This window comes from Poromitra crassiceps, assembly GCF_964638095.1.
Source record: "Poromitra crassiceps genome assembly, chromosome: 3".
Lineage (NCBI taxonomy): Eukaryota > Metazoa > Chordata > Actinopteri > Beryciformes > Melamphaidae > Poromitra > Poromitra crassiceps.
The window spans coordinates 54,534,632-54,555,946 of record NC_139625.1 but is presented as its reverse complement, the minus strand read 5'-3'; the positions used below and the strand labels follow the sequence as shown (position 1 = coordinate 54,555,946).

General features: G+C 43.5%; 1 protein-coding gene across 1 annotated transcript; it reads right to left on the bottom strand.

Moving 5' to 3' along the window:
- Positions 1-916: 916 nt before the first annotated feature.
- desmb (desmin b) lies at positions 917-16,661 on the bottom strand (the record flags this gene model as incomplete). The annotated part of the gene is made up of 11 exons (XM_083632395.1): positions 917-958; positions 3,892-3,980; positions 4,605-4,648; positions 7,352-7,572; positions 7,959-8,084; positions 8,797-8,958; positions 10,341-10,436; positions 10,670-10,730; positions 14,445-14,647; positions 15,348-15,585; positions 16,519-16,661. 11 exons carry the CDS (start codon positions 16,659-16,661, stop codon positions 917-919), a joined length of 1,425 nt encoding a protein of 474 aa, XP_083488521.1.
- Between the last annotated feature and the right edge of the window lie 4,654 nt (positions 16,662-21,315).

Genomic DNA, 21,315 nt, shown 5'->3' with positions numbered 1-21,315 from the left:
ATCTCCTCTCTCATCATCCTTCTCCTTATCTGTCCTTCTGTGTCCCTCCTCCCTTTGGTTGATAAGCACACACACACCTCACGATCCTCCGCTCATGATTGGGCGGAACGGTGACTCGGGCTGCAAGATTCATATTGGAATTATTATTATTTTGGTCCATATTGCATTTGCGATGTGGATTGTGATCCATGTGGACTTTTTTTCTACATGTTGGGGGGAAAATGGTCCTAAAATGATGGGCTTGGGGAGATTGAGTTAAGTTGGACGAGTGATGTCATCAGAAGACATTGTGATGACATCACTTACACATCACTTACATACACATACTTGACTCAAATCAACTCTCAATAAGTGTAAAACCAAAGGAATGTCTGCAAAACTGTTTACAGTTTTCGGATATGTGTGAGATCATGTGCAAAATAAATCAGCATTGTTTTTCGATGCAGTGTCCCTTTAAGATTTGGATGAAATCTCAGATTTTCTCTGACATTTAACTTTTAGACCATTAAATATATGCAGCACCAGATTGTCTTATTTTCGAGGCTGTCTAAAACACTTTTCCCTTGTAGTTTCACAATTGCATTAGTCAGTGTGGTGATTTCAGTATTTTTGTGCAGCCCTATACTGTAGCTATATGTGTTGTATCTAGCTGAAACATCTATAAACACAGATAAACTCTGGACAGCCCCGCCCACCCGCCTTTCACAAATCAATGTTTTATTTCAGATATTGCTTTAACCTCACTTTCAAAGCAGAACATCCTCACAGCAAGAACAGCACAGGCCATAATGGTGAGTTTGTAAAGTCTGTTTGCTTAGTTTTATTTGTGTATCTTTTTAGTTTTTCGTCATCGTCCTTCTCGGGGAAGGAGGAATGGGTGTTTCTTCTTCTGATTCTTGTCCTCTCCTGAAGCTGGTTACATGATGTCCTGCTGGTGCTGCGTTGATTCGCTGACCACCTGCAGGGCACAAACACAATGGAAGGGTTTTAAAGGAAAAGTTGAATTTAAATGAGAGTTTCAAAGGTGCTGATTGTAGAAAAAATACATTTACTCAGCCAAATTACTAATACTAAACTAATAAAACACCAATCATATCATTTTAAATACTAGGAAGATAATATGGCATACAATTAAAAACATAAGTATTCTGGATTTATTCATTAAAAACACTACAAACCTTTGGCATGAAATTAATCTGGACGTTGAGACCTTTTCTTGTGCTTTGTGTAAATATATAGACTATTGTGTATACATACTATGCCATATTATCTTCCTGGTGTATCCTGCTATTTATATGCCTTATGTTTTATTATATATTGGATTTTGACTTGAATTGTCTACACTTTATATAAGATGCATGAGGCCATACTGATCTAACTGAACCACAATTTGACACATTCACTAATTGATTGGTGGGTCTTGGCTATATAAGGGTCTCATAGATAATTTCCTGCAACCTGACGAAGCCCTTACTGGGCGAAATGCTGTTTGTTTTTTTGCTGGTGGCAAAAAAAAGGACGGGACAGCAATAGACTGTGTGCGGACATTTCCATTCCATTCACATAGGCTATACAACCATAACAAGAAAGATAACTATAAACTATAATGACCACCCAATGCATCACTGCAGTGAGCTAAATACATTTAGGCCACTGTACTGAGGCTGATCCCAATCACCTAATTAGCATATTATATCAGGGTCCATGTTTTACTCTGTTTGCTATGTGCTGTGTATGTGCCATGTGTCATTCTCAGTTGCTGATCATCATCGCTGAAGCAGTTGTTTTCACCCCACCTCCTCCCCTGACCACCACCATTGTCATGACTCCTGAAGAATTCCCTATGGGGGATTTCCTATCCAATTCTTCACTGACGACGCCCTCTCATCTTCTCAGGAGAGCGTCATCATATCATGGAGTCATATGCCAAAATTAATTTGTTGTATCATTAAAGCTTGTTAAACTTATACTAGTCTCTCATTATTGAAAGGCCCATTCACATAAATAGGACAATAACGAGAACTCTAAACTAGAATGAAGAGAGAGAGAGACAGACTGTGGGCCAAAACACATAGGTCATTTGCCTAAATAAATGGCAGTTTTATTTGCAAGTCAAAGAGCCTTCTTTCTCTCAAAACTCATTTCTAACCCCGATAACTAAAAAAAGAGAGCGACTCAGAGAAGAGCTGTGGTGCTACAGTACCGCTGCCAGGAAGTTGGGGGTTCAATTCCCACTGGGGCCACCCAAACCACATCTGCAGGGACTCACGATACTGTGAGGCGCTTTGGATAAAAGTAAGTAATTTATCAGAGTGAAACAAAGTTGTTGTTTTTTTCCTGCAGCTGGGAGTAGGGGGTAATATGAGAGGAAAAACAGATTAGATAAAACAACTGGACTTCTGAAATTAAAATCAGAAATTTGACAAATAACCCCCCCAAAACAAACAAACAAACAAACACACACACAAAGCAGCATGGAATCCTGCAACTGAAATCCTGAAATCAAAACATACACTGAGTAGTGAGGTTTTCTTCCCAGCCCTCTCCACCTGGAGACACAGGAGCTGCAGGCAGTTTTGTTGAAAGAAGAGCAGCTAACACGGCCTGTCAGAACATGCAGAGCATGGCCGACAGCGTTCCTGGGAAGTCACGGGTGTCCCCGGCGTGTTTGCACTGGGGCGGGACAGGATATTTGAATAGGCCTACTAGTCCCTGCATGCGAGTCATGTGTGATGGTGTGTTGATTTGGGTGGATGGATGCCGTTGGGTGCTAAATCTCAGGATACTGTGTGTTTGTGGTTTTAAAAGTCAAACAGAGGTGGGGAATCTAGTCACAATTCTAAATGCGTGTTACTGTACTTTACTTGACTTTGGACTTGACTTGGTGACTTGGGACTTGACTCTGACTTGTACTCTGATGACATGTCTTGACTTGATATCTTTTGGGTTTGTGTAAATTACTTTGATTGAAAGTGATGAGATTTGTTCCAGCAGACAAATTAAATTCTGCTTTCTGATCAGTTGAAACTGATATAGAAATCAAACACATGATACTCTTCCCAAGTTTTTATCCTATTAAAACCAGATTGCATTGAAAAGCTCTAGATATTTAGTTTTCCTTAAAATATTAAATTAATACTGGACTCTTGATTTGTTCTGACTTGACTTGCTGTTCTACATTTAGACTTGAGACTTGTGCTTCAGGACTGACTTGGGACTCGAGCATACTGTAGTTGACCCTGAGGCCAAAGGTCATGAGCGCTACTTTAGTATTCCTATCAATAAAAATTGTACCCACAAATGTCACAAACCGAGCGAGCCATTTCTGTTCTGATAACAGGAATAACACTTTTGTGAGGACAGCAGATAAAGACTAGAATGTAGGGCAGTATTGATGAGTAGCCTACTGAGCGCTGACCCGATCTGATTACTGATCATGTACTGAAGCAAACCCAGCAGTTTGAGGTCTTTGGACAAACATGAGGGAGATATAAGTTTATCTTTTAGAGAAATTAAAACATGTCTGTATTTGAACAAGTGCAAATTCGCAATAGCTGCGACCACATATGTGAATTTCTGAAATGCAGGATGGTAGGGGCAGGGCAGGGCAGCCCACCCTACTCTGCCTCCACCCTGCATTTAAAAATTTGCCCCCCACCCCACTTTTCCTCCCCCCCTTTCCATTTCCATAACAGCTCAAAACAAGGCAATTGGGGGATAGGACATGAAAACAAATGGAAGTGTGTGTGTGTGTGTGTGTGTGTGTGTGTGTGTGTGTGTGTGTGTGTGTGTGTGTGTGTGTGTGTGTGTGTGTGTGTGTGTGTGTCTGTGTGTGTGTGTGTGTGTGTGTGTGTGTCTGTGTGTGTGTGTGTGTGTGTGTGTGTGTTTTACCTCTCCGTCGCGGGTCTCGATGGTCTTGATGAGGACAGTCTTCTTTGAATGCATCTCGGAAGCGCGCTGCTGATGCTCGGGGCTGGTCTCTGTTCAATCACAGAACATCAATATGAGAGACTGTATCACATCCATTATTTACTGTACATTACATGGAGATTCAGAGTCAGTCTTATGAAGTGGGACATGTCAAGGAAATGACAGCAAGAGAAGCAAGGCACATGAGAAATAGAATCAAATACCCTCAAAAAATATGAGTGCACACTGTATTGATATTGATCACAAATATATTCTAGTTATAGATATCAGAATGTAAAAACCTGGTACAACTTTGCTTGACGTGCATTTTTATGCATTACAAGTAGATTATGAAACAATTAGAACCATATAGAAGCTGTTCTTACACTGTAATCATTAAGCAAACATCAGAAGATTACCTTCATAACACATTAATTACATTTTTTGTACAATGTTCTTATTATATCATTCTCTGACAATCTCTAATGCACTCATAATGTGCTTTTAATGAGTTTTAGGAGGGCTTACAATGCCTTATGAGCACCAAATTTTAACATAAAATCTTGGGTAAATAAATCAGGTGCATAAATGTCATCCAAAGGTGAATTAATTTATTGTGTAAAGCTACAGACTTGTTAGTTGAAGAACTTGAACCCTCTAGTGGCGTGTTAAGGTAACAGCGAATGTAGTCTTACCACGGAAACTGATGGTGGAGTAACTCTGAACAGGCAAGGCAATCCTGCAAAGAGAGTGAATCGGTGTTGAATACGTAATAAATATATAGGCTTGATTAATCACTGGACAAGTAATCTGCCTTCTCTCTCTCTCTCTCTCTCTCTCTCTCTCACACACACACTTCTGTCCTCTCCCTATTATGTAAGAAGACCCCTTTTGACACACAAATTGACGTACACTGCAAAAAAAAAAAAGTTTAGTCATTTAATCTTGTATTGAGTCTTAAAAATATTATTTTCTTAAAACAATTGGGGGGACATAGCAGGGTGATTCCACTCATTTCCAGTGCAGTTTAAATTTCACTTTCAGTTCAGGGGCCTTTTTCGAGGAGGGAAAGGAGTTAATTGATAGTATTCTGTTACATCACCACACGGCCATCTTGCTAGGAAAATAACAAGTGATTGTAATCAATTAACATCTGGTGATTACAATCAAATGACACAAACAGCCCAATGAGCTGTGGGTATTGTAACACCATATTGGTAGGAAAATGCTTGTGACATCATGGGAATACTTAGCCTGGTAAACCAGCCGGTCACGTAAACTCGCATTTCATGGAACCGGCTGGTTTACCAGGCTAGGGAATACTATGAATAGGCAAAACTCCACTGGTATCAATATGAAACTACCATTGGATCCATAAATTTAACGCTGTCTTCTTTGAGTTCACTGTGTATAATTCAGTTTTGAGCAGGCCTATATATACTTTACCCTACTAACATTATCTCCATTACTCACTGTAAGCTAACACGGCTTGATAATCAATAATTCATTGAGTGGCTTGAATGTACTCTATTCATAGCATTCCCATGATGATGTCACATCCATTTCCTACCAGTCTGGTGCTTTACCACACACTGCTGTTGCCGCTGTCATTTGATTCATCTGTAATCTTTTTACCGTCACCTGTCACGATGGCCATATGCTGAACAGAATACAAATAGGCCTAATAGCCTACTCTCGGGCAACAAACGCCAGAATAGCTTTTTGATTTCTTGTAGCTACAGTAGACTGCAACTCAAGAGTAGCCTATGGAAGAGACTTGTTGAATGTCTATATATGTATTTTTTAACACGTCAAGTCAAGTCAAGTCAAGTTTATTTGTATAGCACATTTCATACACAGAGGCAATTCAAAGTGCTTCACATAAAATGGTTGACACAAGGAAATAAAAGAATAAGAGGATAAAATATACATTTAAAAGCATCACAACAGAGAAAGAGCATAAAAAGTGCATTAAGCGACAGGCGCAGCAGTTAAAAATGTCCATAACCTTTATAATAGTTGGACTCGAACCTTTATAGGCCACATACATCTCCTAAAAAACAGCTGTCAGCAGTTAAAAGTGACGGTAAACATAAAAGTCTTTAGTCTATTTTTAAAAGTAAGTAAAGTTGGGGCAGATCTGAGGTCTTCAGGCAGTTTGTTCCAGCTAGCAGAAGCATAGTGGGTGAATGCGGCCTTCCCATGATTTGATTTGATCCTAGGGACAGTTAGTAAGCCGGACCCTGCTGACCTGAGAGGTCTAGACGGTTCGTAGCGGTTCGTAGCGTGTCAGCTTGTTAACTAACTAGCCAGGTCAGCCAACCATCACTATCTTGCTACAGTAACTCATCTGATTTGCATGCTACCTAATCATAGATATTATATTACTATAGATGGGTCACCGCAGACTCCACCAATCTATCTATAGGATATATAAATTTGGCAATGTGGACTCTGTTTGTCTGTTTGTTTCAAGAATTTTGTCCGGCCACAGCTATGCCGTTTTACGTGCGATCGGGCTGAAACTTTCAGGGGGTGTAAAGAGTACCCATGGGGTTGACCTGATGTAGACAGATTTTTAATTAGGGCAGATTAATTGCCCTAAGGCTGATTGCCCTAAGGCTGAGGCAATAGTTCAGTGATGGTGTCATCAGTGACAATGATGTCATCAGTGACACACACACACACACACACGGACACACACGGACACACACACACACGAGAGGAGAGGAGGAGAGAGACTGAAGGAGAGAGCGGAGAGGGAGAGAGACTGAGAGAGAGAGAGAGAGAAGGAGACATTGCCCGCGTGCCAATAGGGCAGGCGAGGCCATGCAGCAGCCAATGTACTGTATATGCGGGCTGCAGGGCCGCCTAGGAATCAAGCGTGCTTAGCGTGCGAGATGTCTAGTTCTAACAAATGGTAGCAGCAAGTCTCCTAAATTGTCACTTGACTCAGACCTGCCGATAGTCTCCTAAGTGGCCGTATCCATGGAAAACCATGGACAAACCCATGTGACAAAATGACAGGAAGTGAGTTAAAGTTGGGCCGTCTTGCTTGAAATCCCATCGTCTTTGACCTAATGTCCAGTAGCCTACCTAGCAGCAAGTGGCTATAATGACAATGGCCAGGTATCCCAAAAGCTTCTTAGCACTAAAAAGCTTTTGGGAAACCCAGCCAATAACCTTAGCCACATTGGTAAATTTGGTAAAAGCCTGCTGGTCAGTTAGCTAGCTAAACAGTTTTGTAGGCTACAATTTGTAGGCTAACGCTTTAGCAGAGCGAGAACACAGATTGCTGTCACAGTAACCATGGAAACAAACTAGCTTACGGTATCAGACTATTGAGCTTTACTTAACATTACAACACTCACACTACAACAATGTTTTACACAGCCTGTCAGGAGATTTGCGATGCAGCTACAAATCGGACAGTCTCCCTCACCTGCTCTCCTCCCCCTCCAGCAGCTTCCTGTAGGTGGCGATCTCCACGTCCAGCGCCATCTTGACATTGAGCAGGTCCTGGTACTCGCGGAGGTGCCGCGCCATCTCGTCCTTCATGTTGGCGATCTCCGCCTCCAGCCTGGCGATGGTCTCCTGGAAGCCACCCGCGTCGCGCTCGTGACGGTCCTCCATGTCCCGCATCTGCCTCATCAGAGACTCATTCTGTAGGGAGAGGGAGAGAAAGAGAGAGAGTTGAAAAGGAATAGAATAGAATCAAGTTTGAATTGAACTAGAATAGGATACAGCAGAGCTTGAATAGAGTCGAATAGAAGAGTTTGACAAGACAAGAGAAGAGAACTTGAGTAGAACAGAACAGAACAAAGCTTGAATAGAACAGAACAGAGCCTCAATAGGACAGAATAGAGTAGAATAGAACAGAATAGAGCTTGAATTGAGCAAGAATGGAATAGATGAAAAGAGAGCTTCAATAGAATAGTTTAGATTTAGAACATAGATTAAATTAGCAAAACAGACATTGGATAGAAGGCAGTAGATAGAACACAATAGAGTAGAATCCAATAGAACAGAGTAGAGTCTGTATGACGTACGGTGCCTTTGAGGGAGTCGATCTCGCAGGTGTAGGACTGGATCTGGTGTCTGAACTCCATGGTCTCCTGCCGCGCCTGCTTCAGTGCCTCGTTGTTCTTACTCACCGCCTGGTTCAGGTCAGACACCTGCAGAGCCAAGGGTCAAAGGTCAGGACGGGGCAGAGGTGAGGACAGGGGTAAAGGGCATGTTGGCCCAAGAGCAGCTAGGTGGCAGGATCCATCCATTTTTTAAACGCTACACTTCTAACAGAGCCCTGCAAGACCTGTAACTAGTTACTACTACTACTGATAATAGTTTTCTCCCCTCTTTTTCATCCCCCTTCTCGCCTTCATGACCAGCAGCATAGCTCCTTTATCACATCACTAGCTTGTCTGGGAAGCTAAGCAGGTTTGGCTGTGGTTAGTCCTTGGATCAGAGACCACCTCGTGCTGGAAGTGGTGTTGGAGGACCAGTAGGAGGTGCTCTTCCCTCTGGTCTCATGAATGGTATCCCCATCCCCAATGCCCAGGGCAGAGACAGGGACATTAAACCAAGATCCTGACTCTCTATGGTCATTAAAGATCCCATCGGCACTCTTTGCATGAGTAGAGGTGTAACCCTGGTGCCCGGACTAAATTCCCACACAGGCCTTTCCTTCAATCATGGCCACCTAATCATCCCTTGTTACCTAATTGGCTCTTTCAGTCCTCTACTCTCCACTGTGATAGCGCTCGTCCCATATGTGAATCACTTTGAGTACTTATAAATATGAAATGTATAATATATGTATGTATATAATGTAATCGAGTATGTCTCTCTGTGTCTGTCTCTTCCTCTCTCCGAGCCTCTCCCTCTCACCTTGGACTTGTACCAGTCCTCGGCCTCTGAGATGTTCTTGGCGGCGATGCCCTCGTACTGGGCTCTGATGTCCCGCAGTGCCGCCGTCAGGTCCGGCTTGGACATGTCCATCTGGACCTGGACCTGAGTCTCTTGCATCTGGGCCTGCAGCTCGCGGATCTCCTGCAGGACATTGGTATCATGTTAAGCAACACATCCAGTAGTGGGCAGTTGTAGAGAGTCAAATTAGGCTATCACCCAGCAATGGTCATGCAACCACCTTCTAACACCCTCATAACTACTGCAATTGCCTAGTGGCCACTGGCCACCTATTAACTGCCTAAGAACCTAAGATAATCCCCAAGCAACCATCTAGTAACACCCAAGCAACTATTAGGCATTGCTAAGCGACCACCTCGTTACACTTTAATAAGCACTAGGAATCACCTAGCAGCTAGAGCTGCAACGATTAATTGATTAGTCGATCAACAGGAAATTAATCGCCAACTATTTTTTATAATCGATTAATCAATGAGACTAATTTAAAAATAAAATAAATAAACTAAAATTCTCTTGTTCCCTTAAATGTGGATATTTTCTGCTTTCTTTAGTCTTCTATGACAGTAAACTGATTGTCTTTGAGTTGTGGACTGTTGGTCAGGACAAAAGAAGACATTTGAGGATGTTATCTTCTTGGCCTTTGAGGGAAGCAGGACATTTTTTGCCATTTTGTGATATTTTATAGACCAAAAGACTAATCGATGAGTCAAGAAAATTATCAACAGATTAATTGATAATGAACATAAATCATTATTTGCAGCCCTAGCAACCACTAGGAACCATCTAGCGACCATTTGGTAACATCATAGCAACCGCTAGCAGCAACCTAGTCAAAGAGACCATGTTTTCTTTCCTTTTTTAGGTGAAAATTCATATGTTCTTCACAATATGTAGCAGATCTGTTGGTGTGTGTTGGTAGCATTGTTTACTTTCTGTCAGTCTCCTGGCTGTAAGCAAACACACAACCACTCAACTCACATCTATGCTGACATCATCACGAGCTTCTGGTCAGAGTGGACTCACTGCTGTTACATGGTGTGATTACAGCTGTACATCCGCTGGGGAGATTTCAGCGCTCTGGTAGAACAGGCCTGTTGCCAAGATACGAGCTTGTGTGTGTGTGTGTGTGTGTGTGTGTGTGTGTGTGTGTGTGTGTGTGTGTGTGTGTGTGTGTGTGTGTGTGTGTGTGTGTGTGTGTGTGTGTGTGTGTGTGTGTGTGTGTGTGTGTGTGTGTGTGTGAAACTGTATACTTCCCCAACCCTCCTGTTTGTCATTACACAGAGAGACAGACAGACAGGTCTGTCAAGGACCACTATGTCATCGTTGACATGTTGCATTATCCTTCATCATCTTGAGATGTACCGTATGTTGTTAATGTTTTAAGTTTGTAAACTAAATTAAAGTGAAAGCAGAGGCAGAGCAGAGGGACAGACAGACAGAGACAGGGACAGAAGAGGGCAGAGGAACAGATAGAGACAGGGACAGAAGAGGACAGATGAACAGACCTCTTCGTGGATCTTCTTGAGGAAGGCGATTTCCTCCTGCAGCGTCTCGATGCGTCTCTCCAGGTCCAGACGGGCCAGAGTGGCTGCATCCACATCCTGGAACAGTGTGATACATCAGTGACGTTTTAGAATAGTTTGATCCACCAAACAGTTTGTACATCAATGAATAGATCCATTTCTTTCAGAAGAGAGAATCACCTTGCTTTTTGTTTTGCCTTATTTGACAGCTTCCCCATGTTTCTAAAGAGTACCACTCGTTTCTAATCCCTTTCAAAGCAGGGGTGCTTTTACAGTGTTGAATACTTTGGTTACCCAGGAATCAGACTCACCGCCCTGAAAGCAGCCAGGTTGTTCTCTGCTTCCTCTTTCTGAAGAATCTCCTCTTGTAGCCTGAAGGAGAGACAGTGAGTTAAAGGGTGATATTATGTGGCTACATTTACAGCATGTTTGTTTCATCTGAGCTGAGGTGTGTTTGGTCATGTGTTTTGCACTTAGGCCTGGTAAGAAGCCTTCTACACCTTTTATTGTTGCTAGCAAGCTCTCAAGCAATACAAACTAGGGCGTCCGGCCCGGGTAGTGCAGTGGTAGATTCCCTGGCTATACCAACACGAGGGTCACAGGTTTGAGCCCCCATGTTACCTCTGGCTTGGTCAGGTATCCATACAGGCACAATTGGCTGTGCCTGCGGGTGGGAACTGGGATTAAGGGTATGTGTCCTGATTGCTGCACTAGTGCCTCCTCTGGCCGGTCGGGGCACCTGTTCGGGGAACTGGGGGGAATAGCGTGATCCTCCCACATGCTATGTCCTGCTGGCAACTGCACACGTATCGGAGGAAGCATGAGCTAGTCTACAGCTCTCCGTTAAAAAAAATGTAAAAACTTGATCAAAAACTAAAAATCAATACAAACTGGGTTACAGGGAGTATTTTTAAACCTCGACAACACTCCTATGGCATTGTGAACCAACAGCCAGTATGTCCATTGAGATCAGCGCATCCTGTCAAAGTCAAACTGTTACTGTAATCCACTTTGGCAGTAGTGTGTCCATAAAGCATCTTAGAACTGAAATGCATTGAGCTAGCAGAGACAGAAAGAAAGAAAAAGAGAGAAAATTCAAAGTCTACAACACATAGCCCAGATAAAACAAACATGCTAAAATCCTACAGCGATCAATGGAGATGAAATTGTATTATTTTTATTTTTATTTTATTTGTATTTTCATTTAAAAGGTGAAAGGTGCCTCGATCTTCCTGTTTATTTTAAGCTTTCACTGAAAACCCCATCAAGCCTCTTTCTACTTTGACATTTGATTTCATCCAGTAGGCTAGCTCTCTCTCTCTTTCTTTCTCTCTCTCTCTCTCTCTCTCTCTCTCTCTCTCTCTCTCACACACACACACACACACACACACACACACACACACACACACACACACACACACACACACACACACACACACACACACACACACACACACACACACACCATGTTTACACTCTCCTCTTCTATAAAAGGAGATGAAATAGCTTACGCATATCTGAAGCATATCTGATCTGTGATGATTTGTTCTACTGGAGTTTACTTTTTAGGTGCCAGGCTCATCTGTGTGTGTGTGTGTGTGTGTGTGTGTGTGTGTGTGTGTGTGTGTGTGTGTGTGTGTGTGTGTGTGTGTGTGTGTGTGTGTGTGTGTGTGTGTGTGTGTGTGTGTGTGTGTGTGTGTGTGTGTGTGTGTGTGTGTGTGTGTGTGTGTGTTTGTGTGTGTGTGTGTGTGTGTGTGTGTGAGAGAGAGAGAGAGAGAGAGAGAGAGAGCTAGCCTACTGGATGAAATCAAATGTCAAAGTAGAAAGAGGCTTGATGGGGTTTTCAGTGAAAGCTTAAAATAAACAGGAAGATCGAGGCACCTTTCACCTTTTAAATGAAAATACAAATAAAATAAAAATAAAAATAAAAATAATACAATTTCATCTCCATTGGTCGCTGTAGGATTTTAGCACGTTTGTTTTATCTGGGCTATGTGTTGTAGACTTTGAATTTTCTGTTTCTTTTTCTTTCTTTCTGTCTCTGCTAGCTCAATGCATTTCAGTTCTAAGATGCTTTATGGACACATTTGTCAAAAAACAACTACTGCCAAAGTGGATTACAGTAACAGTTTGACTTTGACAGGATGCCCTGATCTCAATTGGACATACTGGCTGTTGGTTCACAATGCCATAGGAGTGTTGTCGAGGTTTAAAAATACTCCCTGTAACCACAGCAAACAGCAGATAACACTCTCTCCACTGCCTAATGGCTGGTTTAAATCAAGAAACCATGACACCCGTCCCCGTCTGCTCCGGAATGTCACTGCTCTTGCTTATGGTTCACACATCTCCGTAATCCTCCATGAGCTTATTAGCATAGCGTAGCATCGTCGCCTCCTCAGGCATCACATTTAGCGTAATGGAGCAAAAAAAGTGAGAGGGAGGGGGACTGGTGAACCTCGGGTAGTTGCTTAGATATGATTGTTTAAATAGAAACTTTTGTTTTGTTTGACGCAATTGTACTTTTTCATCTCTTGTTTCTCCCGCCAATTTCTTGTACCTCCCCCCCCACCTTCCCTCAAAACATGGACCATGAGGCTATGATAAGGCGACTTCTGTAATGTAGTCAAATCTAACATTTTAAGATGTGGTGGCGCTGATGATAACAATAGCTCAGGGAAATGTCTGGCCCCCGGGCCCTTAGCTTTCTGACAATGTGGCCCCCTGAACAATAGGCTATAGTTGAATAGCCCTGACGTACATGATCTGTGCTTGTTTGTTTTCTCCCCTGTTTAGTTGTCACAATCTCTCTTCTTTCCTTTCTTTCACTCTGTTTTCTTCTGTACCTTTCTCCTACTTTTCCTTGCTGTCAATGATCTTGCACGGGTACGCACGCGCACACACACACAATTCCAAATTCCTTCACAGCTATCTCACACAATAATGTATGCAAAAAACTCCATCTTAAGCATTTGAAACACACACGACACGTGCAATCACACACATTTACTCACTCACACACACACGCACACCCAGGGACGTGCACAGAACATTAGAGGGGCAGGGGCTCAAATTCATAAAAGGGCACTACAGCCGCCGTCCGGAGGGCGGCTGCGGAAATTTGAGGCAATTTGAAGGCCAATTTAGGGCGTATAACTCATTTTAAATATTCCGATTTTAACCAGATTTAGAGGAATATCTCATTTTAGGATGAGACTTGTCACGGAAAAATAACTCCATAACTGAATAATATTAGTATATAAAAGTTGCATGCTGTTGCAATACTGATGTGAAATCATTTAAGCATCAATATGTATTTGCTCCTTTTCTCCCTTTAGGTTGTTGTACTACAACAGATAGCAACACAGGCAGAAACATTGAACGATACTGAGTGAGGCTTGTAATATACCATGCATTTTAACCATAATTCTAAAAAGCAAGACAGAAGATTTAGATAAGGTGTATTAGAATTTTTTTTATTTTTTGCGGATTCAACAACACAACATCCCTTTCCAATAGTGTAAAGTAAAAAATATTTTCAAGAGCAACAATTCTGCATTTGTTCCCTATATTTTGGTTATTTATTTATTGGGTGGTTTATTTATTTATGTATTTATTTATTCATTTTTGGGTTCATTTTTGGGTTGGTGCCTTCAGGGGCAGTTTAGAAAAACACTGCTACATGCAGAGGCCTGTTACAAATGGTGCATTCAAGGCCAAGAGAGCTCGGAAAAGGCATTTCTCTTTGAATGCTGCCTTCAGTGACGGCATGGAAAGGGCAATTTCCATACAAAGCACCATTAGAAATGCATTCATGGTCAGGAAAGGGCACTTTTTATTTTATTTTTTAATGTGTCTGAGCTGTTTGTTTTGTTCATGTGTTGTTGGAATGAAAATGAAAAATGTATTCTAATAAAAAAAAAAAAAGGCACTTTTTACAGACTGAAAAAAAGGCAGGGGCTCAAGCCCCCTTTCATGTCTATGTGTGCACGTGCCTGCGCACACCCACATGTGCACGCACGCGCGCACACACACACACACACACACACACACACACACACACACACACACCTAAGCCCCTCCCACCTGAGTTTGAGCTTGTCCACATCGTCAACCAGGTTGTCACGGTCCACCTCCACGCGGGCCCTCTGATTGGTCAGGATGTCCACCTGGCGCCTCAGCTCGCTCATCTCCTCCTCGTACAGGTCTGCGATGCGCGTGGGCTCACGGCCACGCAGACGCTCGATCTCCACGGCCAGCGTGCTGTTCTGCTGCTCCAGGAAGCGCACCTTGAATCAATGTGTTTATTGTCTGTTAGAAAGTTGTTCTGTACATCAGCATCGGTAGCAAACCACAACAAGACAAAATGAACTCATGGGCCCTTCATATGGGCTCGTGTTTACCATGTTTGTTTACTACATAAAAGTCCATATGAACACCCCCCTCATTTGGTATTCACGACTTGGTAAGTGGAACTTTTTTGAAAGCGTCGAGTTCACGACTTGTGATGTGTCTTGTGACGTATATATATATATACAGTATTCCCAACGGTCTCATCTTTGTCATTTTGCCTTTGCATTTCCTGCATTAACGTAGCCGCTTGCTAGCCAGCATTAGCTGAATTGTTAGCCTCAGTGGCTTCTATTCAACTGCGCATGCTCGAGTCACGATGTGACCATGCCAAGCATGTGTTCACGACTTCCGGTCTCGAAAACACAAGTTCACGACTTCCAAATGAAGGCTGCATTCATCCTATGGATGTGGGGATGAATGTTTTATTTGTTCTTGTTATCCTGTGGAGTGAGGTCCAAAACCTGCATCCTGATGGGAGTAGTTAGTTCATATTTGCTGTTGAGTGGAGTAGTGTCTTCTATGATCTGGTTTACCTTGTGTATTGCACATGATTTGAAGAGTGATGTAATGTCCCGGCATTTGGTTCTGCAGACTTTGCTTGAGATGTTAATGATTTTTGTTATCTTGTGGATGTACCTTCTCGATGTAGCTGGCGAAGCGGTCGTTGAGGTGCTGCAGCTCCACCTTCTCGTTGGTGCGCGTGGTGAGGAACTCCTGGTTGATGGCGTCGGCCAGGCTGAAGTCCAGTGTCTCACCCATGCCGGCGTAGCTGCGGCCCGCGGACACCCGGGAGGTCCCCAGGGGCTTGCCGTATGCCGAAGACGCCCGGTAGGAGTAGGCGGGTGTGGCGCTGGACCGTGTCACCTCATACACCCTGGAGGTGACCAAGGTTTGTTAAACTAACAAAATAACAAAAAATAAGTGTGAACAAATATTTTCATTAACTGAAAAGAAATGAGGCTTTACAAAAATATAACTAGCTCAAACTGTAATGTGTGTTTACAAAATTACCTAAAATAAACTAAAATTATAGAGAAAATCTCTGTAGTTTTCGTCTTTATTTATTTCATACATAAGCCTGGATTCTGGTTCAGTTTAGATAGCCTATGCTATAGTCTCTTATCACAAGCATGTCTCAAAGGATTTTACATACTCATAGCATCATCACAGTCATATAAATACACACACAGAAACATACACACTCCACACTGAAAGGATGGAGTTTCAAACCCACAACCTTCTTGCTGTGTTGCGACAGTGCTAGTAACCACTGAGCCACCACCCTATGACACTAACAGCCTACAGAACACTGACTGACACACATCTTTTAAAGGATTTAAAGCCCCTCTGCTTTGTTGAGTTTTTATTAGGCTACACAATACTTTTCTGACCTTTTTTAATCTCACCCCTGACAAACAGTCCATCTTACAAAAAAGACTAAAACTAACACTGAAACTAATAAAAACTAAATGGTAAATGGACTGCATTTATATAGCGCTTTACAATGTGCCTACATTCACCCATTCACACGCTGAGGGCGGCAGGCTGCCACGCAGGGTGCTGGCACAGCCATCGGGAGCAATTTGGGGTTCGGTGCCTTGCCCAAGGACACTTTGGCATGCGGACTGGAGGAGCCGAACCGGATCGAACCACCAACCTTCTGATTAGTGGAGGAACCGCTCTACCTCCTGAGCCACAGCCGCCCACTAAACTATAGTGAACCCACTTTAAAACTAATTAAAACTAAAATCAAAACAAAAAGTCAACACAAAATAAAAATTAATGAAAAATGCCAAACTATATTAACCTTGAGGTGGCGTGACCGCTGCCGCCTCCGCCGCCGGAGGAGCTGAACATTGAGCGGTTGAGCGAGGGGGAGGCGTAGCCGCCGTGGCCGAAGGTGCGGCGGTAGGAGGAGGCGCTCTGGGCCGAGGAGCTGTAGGAGGCCATGTTGGACAAGTGAGGGATGGAGATAGAGAGAGAGAGAGAGACAGGCTGCAGCAGTGGAGAAGCAGGCTGGAGAGGAGGCAGGAGGACTGAGGGGCAGGACCAACTGCCCCGCGGTATTTGTAGTTACCCCCCCTCCTACTTACCCCCCTCCTCTCCCTGTGTATCTCTATGACTCTCTATCCATCTCTCTCTCTCCTTTCTTCTTTTGTCTCCCTTTCCCACCCGACCTCTCTCTCTTCCTCTCAACCTCTCCTTTAATTTCTCTTCCATTCTACTTTACTTTAGCTTTTTTTGCTCTCCCTCTTTCTCTCTCTCTCTCTCGCTTGCTCTCTCGCTCACTCGCTTTCTCTCTCTCTCTGTGGTCCCTCTCTCCATCTCTCCCTCTCCTTTCATTTGTCTTCCTTTCTCGCCCCACCTCTCTGTTCCTCCCATCCTCCCCTTTAATTTGTCAATCATTCTTCTCTCTCTCTCTAACACACACACACACACACACACACACACACACACACACACACACACTCTCTCTCTCTCTCTCTAACACACTCTCCCTCTCCCTCTTCCCCCCTCCATCTCCCTCTCTCGTCCCCCTGTCCTTTCTCTCTCTCCCCTGCCTCTTCATTCATTTCCCTTTCCTCCCTTTCTCACTTTCTCTCCCTCCCTCTTTCTTGACCTCTCTTCACCTCTCTCTCACTATATTATAGTATTTTCTCACAGCATCTACAGTACACTGTTCTGTATATAGGCCTACATTTCAGTTGCAGTTTGATATAAAGACATTTAAATTCATCAAAATGGACTTTCATAAATATATGGAGCTACAATTCCCCCAAAACCAATCACACGCTAATGCAAGATTGTGAAATGGTTTAATCGTAAAACGTAAAATAAATACATTTGAAAACATAATCAGTTCTGATTAACTATAAACTATAAACATGAGTTAATACTGTTATTACAGTAGATTTGCAGAACTTACTTTGGGTTTCTTATGATTGAGCCATTTCACAATCTTGCTTTTATGTATGCTTTGTTTTGGGGGAAATGTACTTCTTATGATTAAGAATTGAGATTTTAATTCAGATTGACGACCAGAGCAGATGTTGACAGTTGTTAGAGTGACAAGAAGAGCTCACATATGTGAAGAAGACTGGTCATAAACGCGTCACTGCACAAAGATAATATCCTGCATTTGATCACTGTCTGTGTTCGGACAGTAAAGAAATGACAGAATGTGTTTTGAGTACACAGACAGTTTCTTGAGAAAATGTGCCCCGTGTCGATGATCTCACAGCATTACAATGCGAGGATGGAAGGACGGTGGCTTTTAAAAAGCTGCATGATCCTCACATGGTGAGGTGCATGGTGCTGGTTGTTAATGACAGCGTCCAGGGGAACGCTTTGGCTAACCTGCCTTAAAAAGGAAAACTATCCTGTCCTGAGAGAGAGAGAGAGAGAGAGAGAGAGGAGAGAGAGAGAGAGAGGAGAGGGAGAGAGAGTGTGAGAGAGAGCGGTACAGTATGTGCCTGCAGAGCTAGAGAAAGCACACACTCCTAAACAATAGCCATTAATGATGATGTCATTCAGATGTGTCACAGCAAGGGATAAGTGGGCTAAATGAAGTGGGGAGACAATTCCCTTTCCCAGTATACACATACACTACCTACCTACTCACTCGGGCTGTCAAATCCACCTTATAGGGCGCTAAAACAGCTATTGGTGATGTACTTTGCATGTATTTTTTTCTCCTTCCTCTCCTGGCCAAACATGCAATGCGGTGCCATGTTCAGATAACTCCAGCAGCTATGGGAGTTTGATATGAGAACATGTGATGCCATGTTCAGATAACTCCAGCAGCTTTGGGAGTTTACATTACATTATATTACATTACGTCATTTGGCAGACGCTTTTATCCAAAGCGACTTACAATAACACATTTTTGTCAGCAATAGAGCAATCAACTATGGAGCACAGTCTATGACAACTACAAATTCTGAAGGAACAGTGGTACAAGTTTAGTTTAGGTAAGTTTTTTTTTTTTTTTTTTTTTTTTTAGAGAGAGAGAGAGAGAAAGAAGTTACCGTAGATCAAGAAGGGCCCAGATGGAGCCTGAAAAGGTGTGTCTTTAGTCTTTTCCGAAAGATCGGCAGTGATTCAGCTGTCCTGACCGAAGGTGGAAGCTCGTTCCACCATTGAGGTGCCAGGGACGAGAAGAGTCGAGATCGGGATGAGCGACTTTTGAGCCCCCGTAGCGAAGGAGGGGCAAGGCGACCTGCACTGCGCCCTTCTTGATCTAACTTCTTTCTCTCTCTTTCTATTAATTAAAAAAAAAAAAAAAAAAAATCCTAAACTAAACTCGTACCACTGTTCCTTCAGAATTTGTAGTTGTCATAGACTGTGCTCCATAGTTGATTGCTCTATTGCTGACAAAAAGTGTGTTATTGTAAGTCGCTTTGGATAAAAGCGTCTGCCAAATGACGTAATGTAATGTAACTGGTGGAGGAGCGAAGGGAGCGCTGAGAGGTTTGGAACCTGACCATAGATTGCAGGTACAGGGGAGCTGACTGGTGTACTGCCCTGTAGGCCAGTACCAGTGTCTTGAATTTGATGCGAGCCGAGATGGGAAGCCAGTGGAGGTCCTGGAAGAGGGGAGTGACATGAGAGAATTTGGGTTGGTTGAATACCAGGCGGGCTGCAGCGTTCTGAATGAGCTGAAGCGGTCGGATGTCGGTGGCAGGTAGGCCGGCCAGGAGCACGTTGCAGTAGTCCAGGCGAGAGATGATAAGTGACTGGACCAGGAGTTGAGTCGCTTCTCTTGTGAGAAAGGGACGGATTTTGCGGATGTTGTAGAGAGAGAACCTACAGGAGCGTGCTGCCGCAGCTATGTTGGCTGAGCAAGACAGCTGGTTGTCAAGGATCACCCCAAGGTTCTTAGCTGTTTGGGAGGGAATTACAGTGGTGTTGTCAATGGAGATGGAGAGATCTGCGAGAGGGCAGTCTTTCCCTGGGAGGAAGAGTAGCTCTGTCTTACCAAGGTTGAGCTTGAGGTGGTGGGCAGACATCCAGTCGCCAATGTCTTTGAGGCATGCAGAGATGCGAGCCTCGATTTGAGTGTCGGAGGGGGGGAAGGAAAGGAAAAGCTGGGTGTCATCAGCATAGCAGTGATAAGAAAAGCCATGAGAAGAGATCACATAGGCAAGAGATCTGATATAGAGAAGGAAAAGTAAGGGGCCCAGGACTGAGCCCTGGGGGACACCGGTGGTAAGAGGGCAGGATCTGGAGAGGGACCCTCTCCATGAGACCTGGTATGAGCGGTTCGAGAGATAGGAAGCAAACCAGGAGAGTGCAGAACCTGAAATGCCGAGGTCAGACAGAGTGGAAAGAAGGATTTGGTGGTTGACTGTATCGAAGGCAGCAGACAGGTCAAGGAGGACAAGGACAGAGGAGAGGGATGAGGCCTTAGCAGTGTGAAGGGCCTCTGTGACAGCAAGAAAAGCTGTCTCAGTGGCGTGAGAAGCCTTGAAACCGGACTGCAGAGGGTCCAGGAGGTCATTCTGGGAGAGATAGAGAGAAAGTTGTTCGAGGGTTTTGGAAAGGAATGAGAGAAGAGAGACAGGTCTGTAGTTCTGAATAGCAGTAGGGTCAAGGGAGGGTTTCTTAAGCAGAGGCTTGACTCTTGCAGTCTTTAGAGCAGGCGGAACAAGACCAGAGGACAGAGAGGAGTTTATGAAGGTAGTGAGGAAGGGAGATATGTCAGGTGAGATGGTTTGGAGGAGAAAGGAAGGGATAGGATCGAGTGGGCAGTAAGTGGTTCGGTTTGAGCTGATGAGTTTAAGCACTTCATCGGGAGAGAGGGGAGAGAAGGAAGGAAATCCAGGGACAGGGGGCCGAGAAGCAGGATGGGAGTCGGGAGTGTTAGTGAGGGTGCCTGGAGGATGGAAGGAGGAGCTGATGTCATCCACCTTTTTAGTAAAGAAGGTTACAAAATCATCAGCAGAGAGGGAGGGGGAGGGGAGGGAGGGTTGAGGAGCGTGGAGAAGGTGGAGAACAGTTTACTGGGGTTGGATGCAGAGGACTGGATTTCAGAGATGAAGAAGGAGGTAGGTTGATATGAGAACATGTGATGCCATGTTCAGATAACTCCAGCAGCAGCTATGGGAGTTTGATATGAGAACATGTGTCAGGATGTAAAACCCCAGCGGTGAATGTTGAATGTTGACTGTTCATCCGTCCATCTGTCTGTCCATCACACACAATAACTCGGAATGAGGCCATACACTCCTTTTGCCTTATGGGCAGCTATGTTTGTTTACTTGTTACTGATTGGCCCATGTGATTCCTGCATCATTTGTTTGGGATGATGATATATTTGTTCCTGGTTGTTTACAAGCTTTACAAGGAACAGTAGCCTACTAGTTTATGTTTTTCCATTTCATGCCATACCCATGCACACCATCACACCAGGGTGGTGGTCAGTCCGTCCATCTGTCACACACAATATCTCAGACAAAACTGGTTGGATTTTGACAAAACTTTGGGAAATTATTTGTATAATCACTCTGTTCTGGTATTTTCAAACTGATCAGCCTAATGTGTTTGTTTACTTGTCTGCCACTAACAATATCTCAGACACAAATTATTGGAATTTCATAAAACT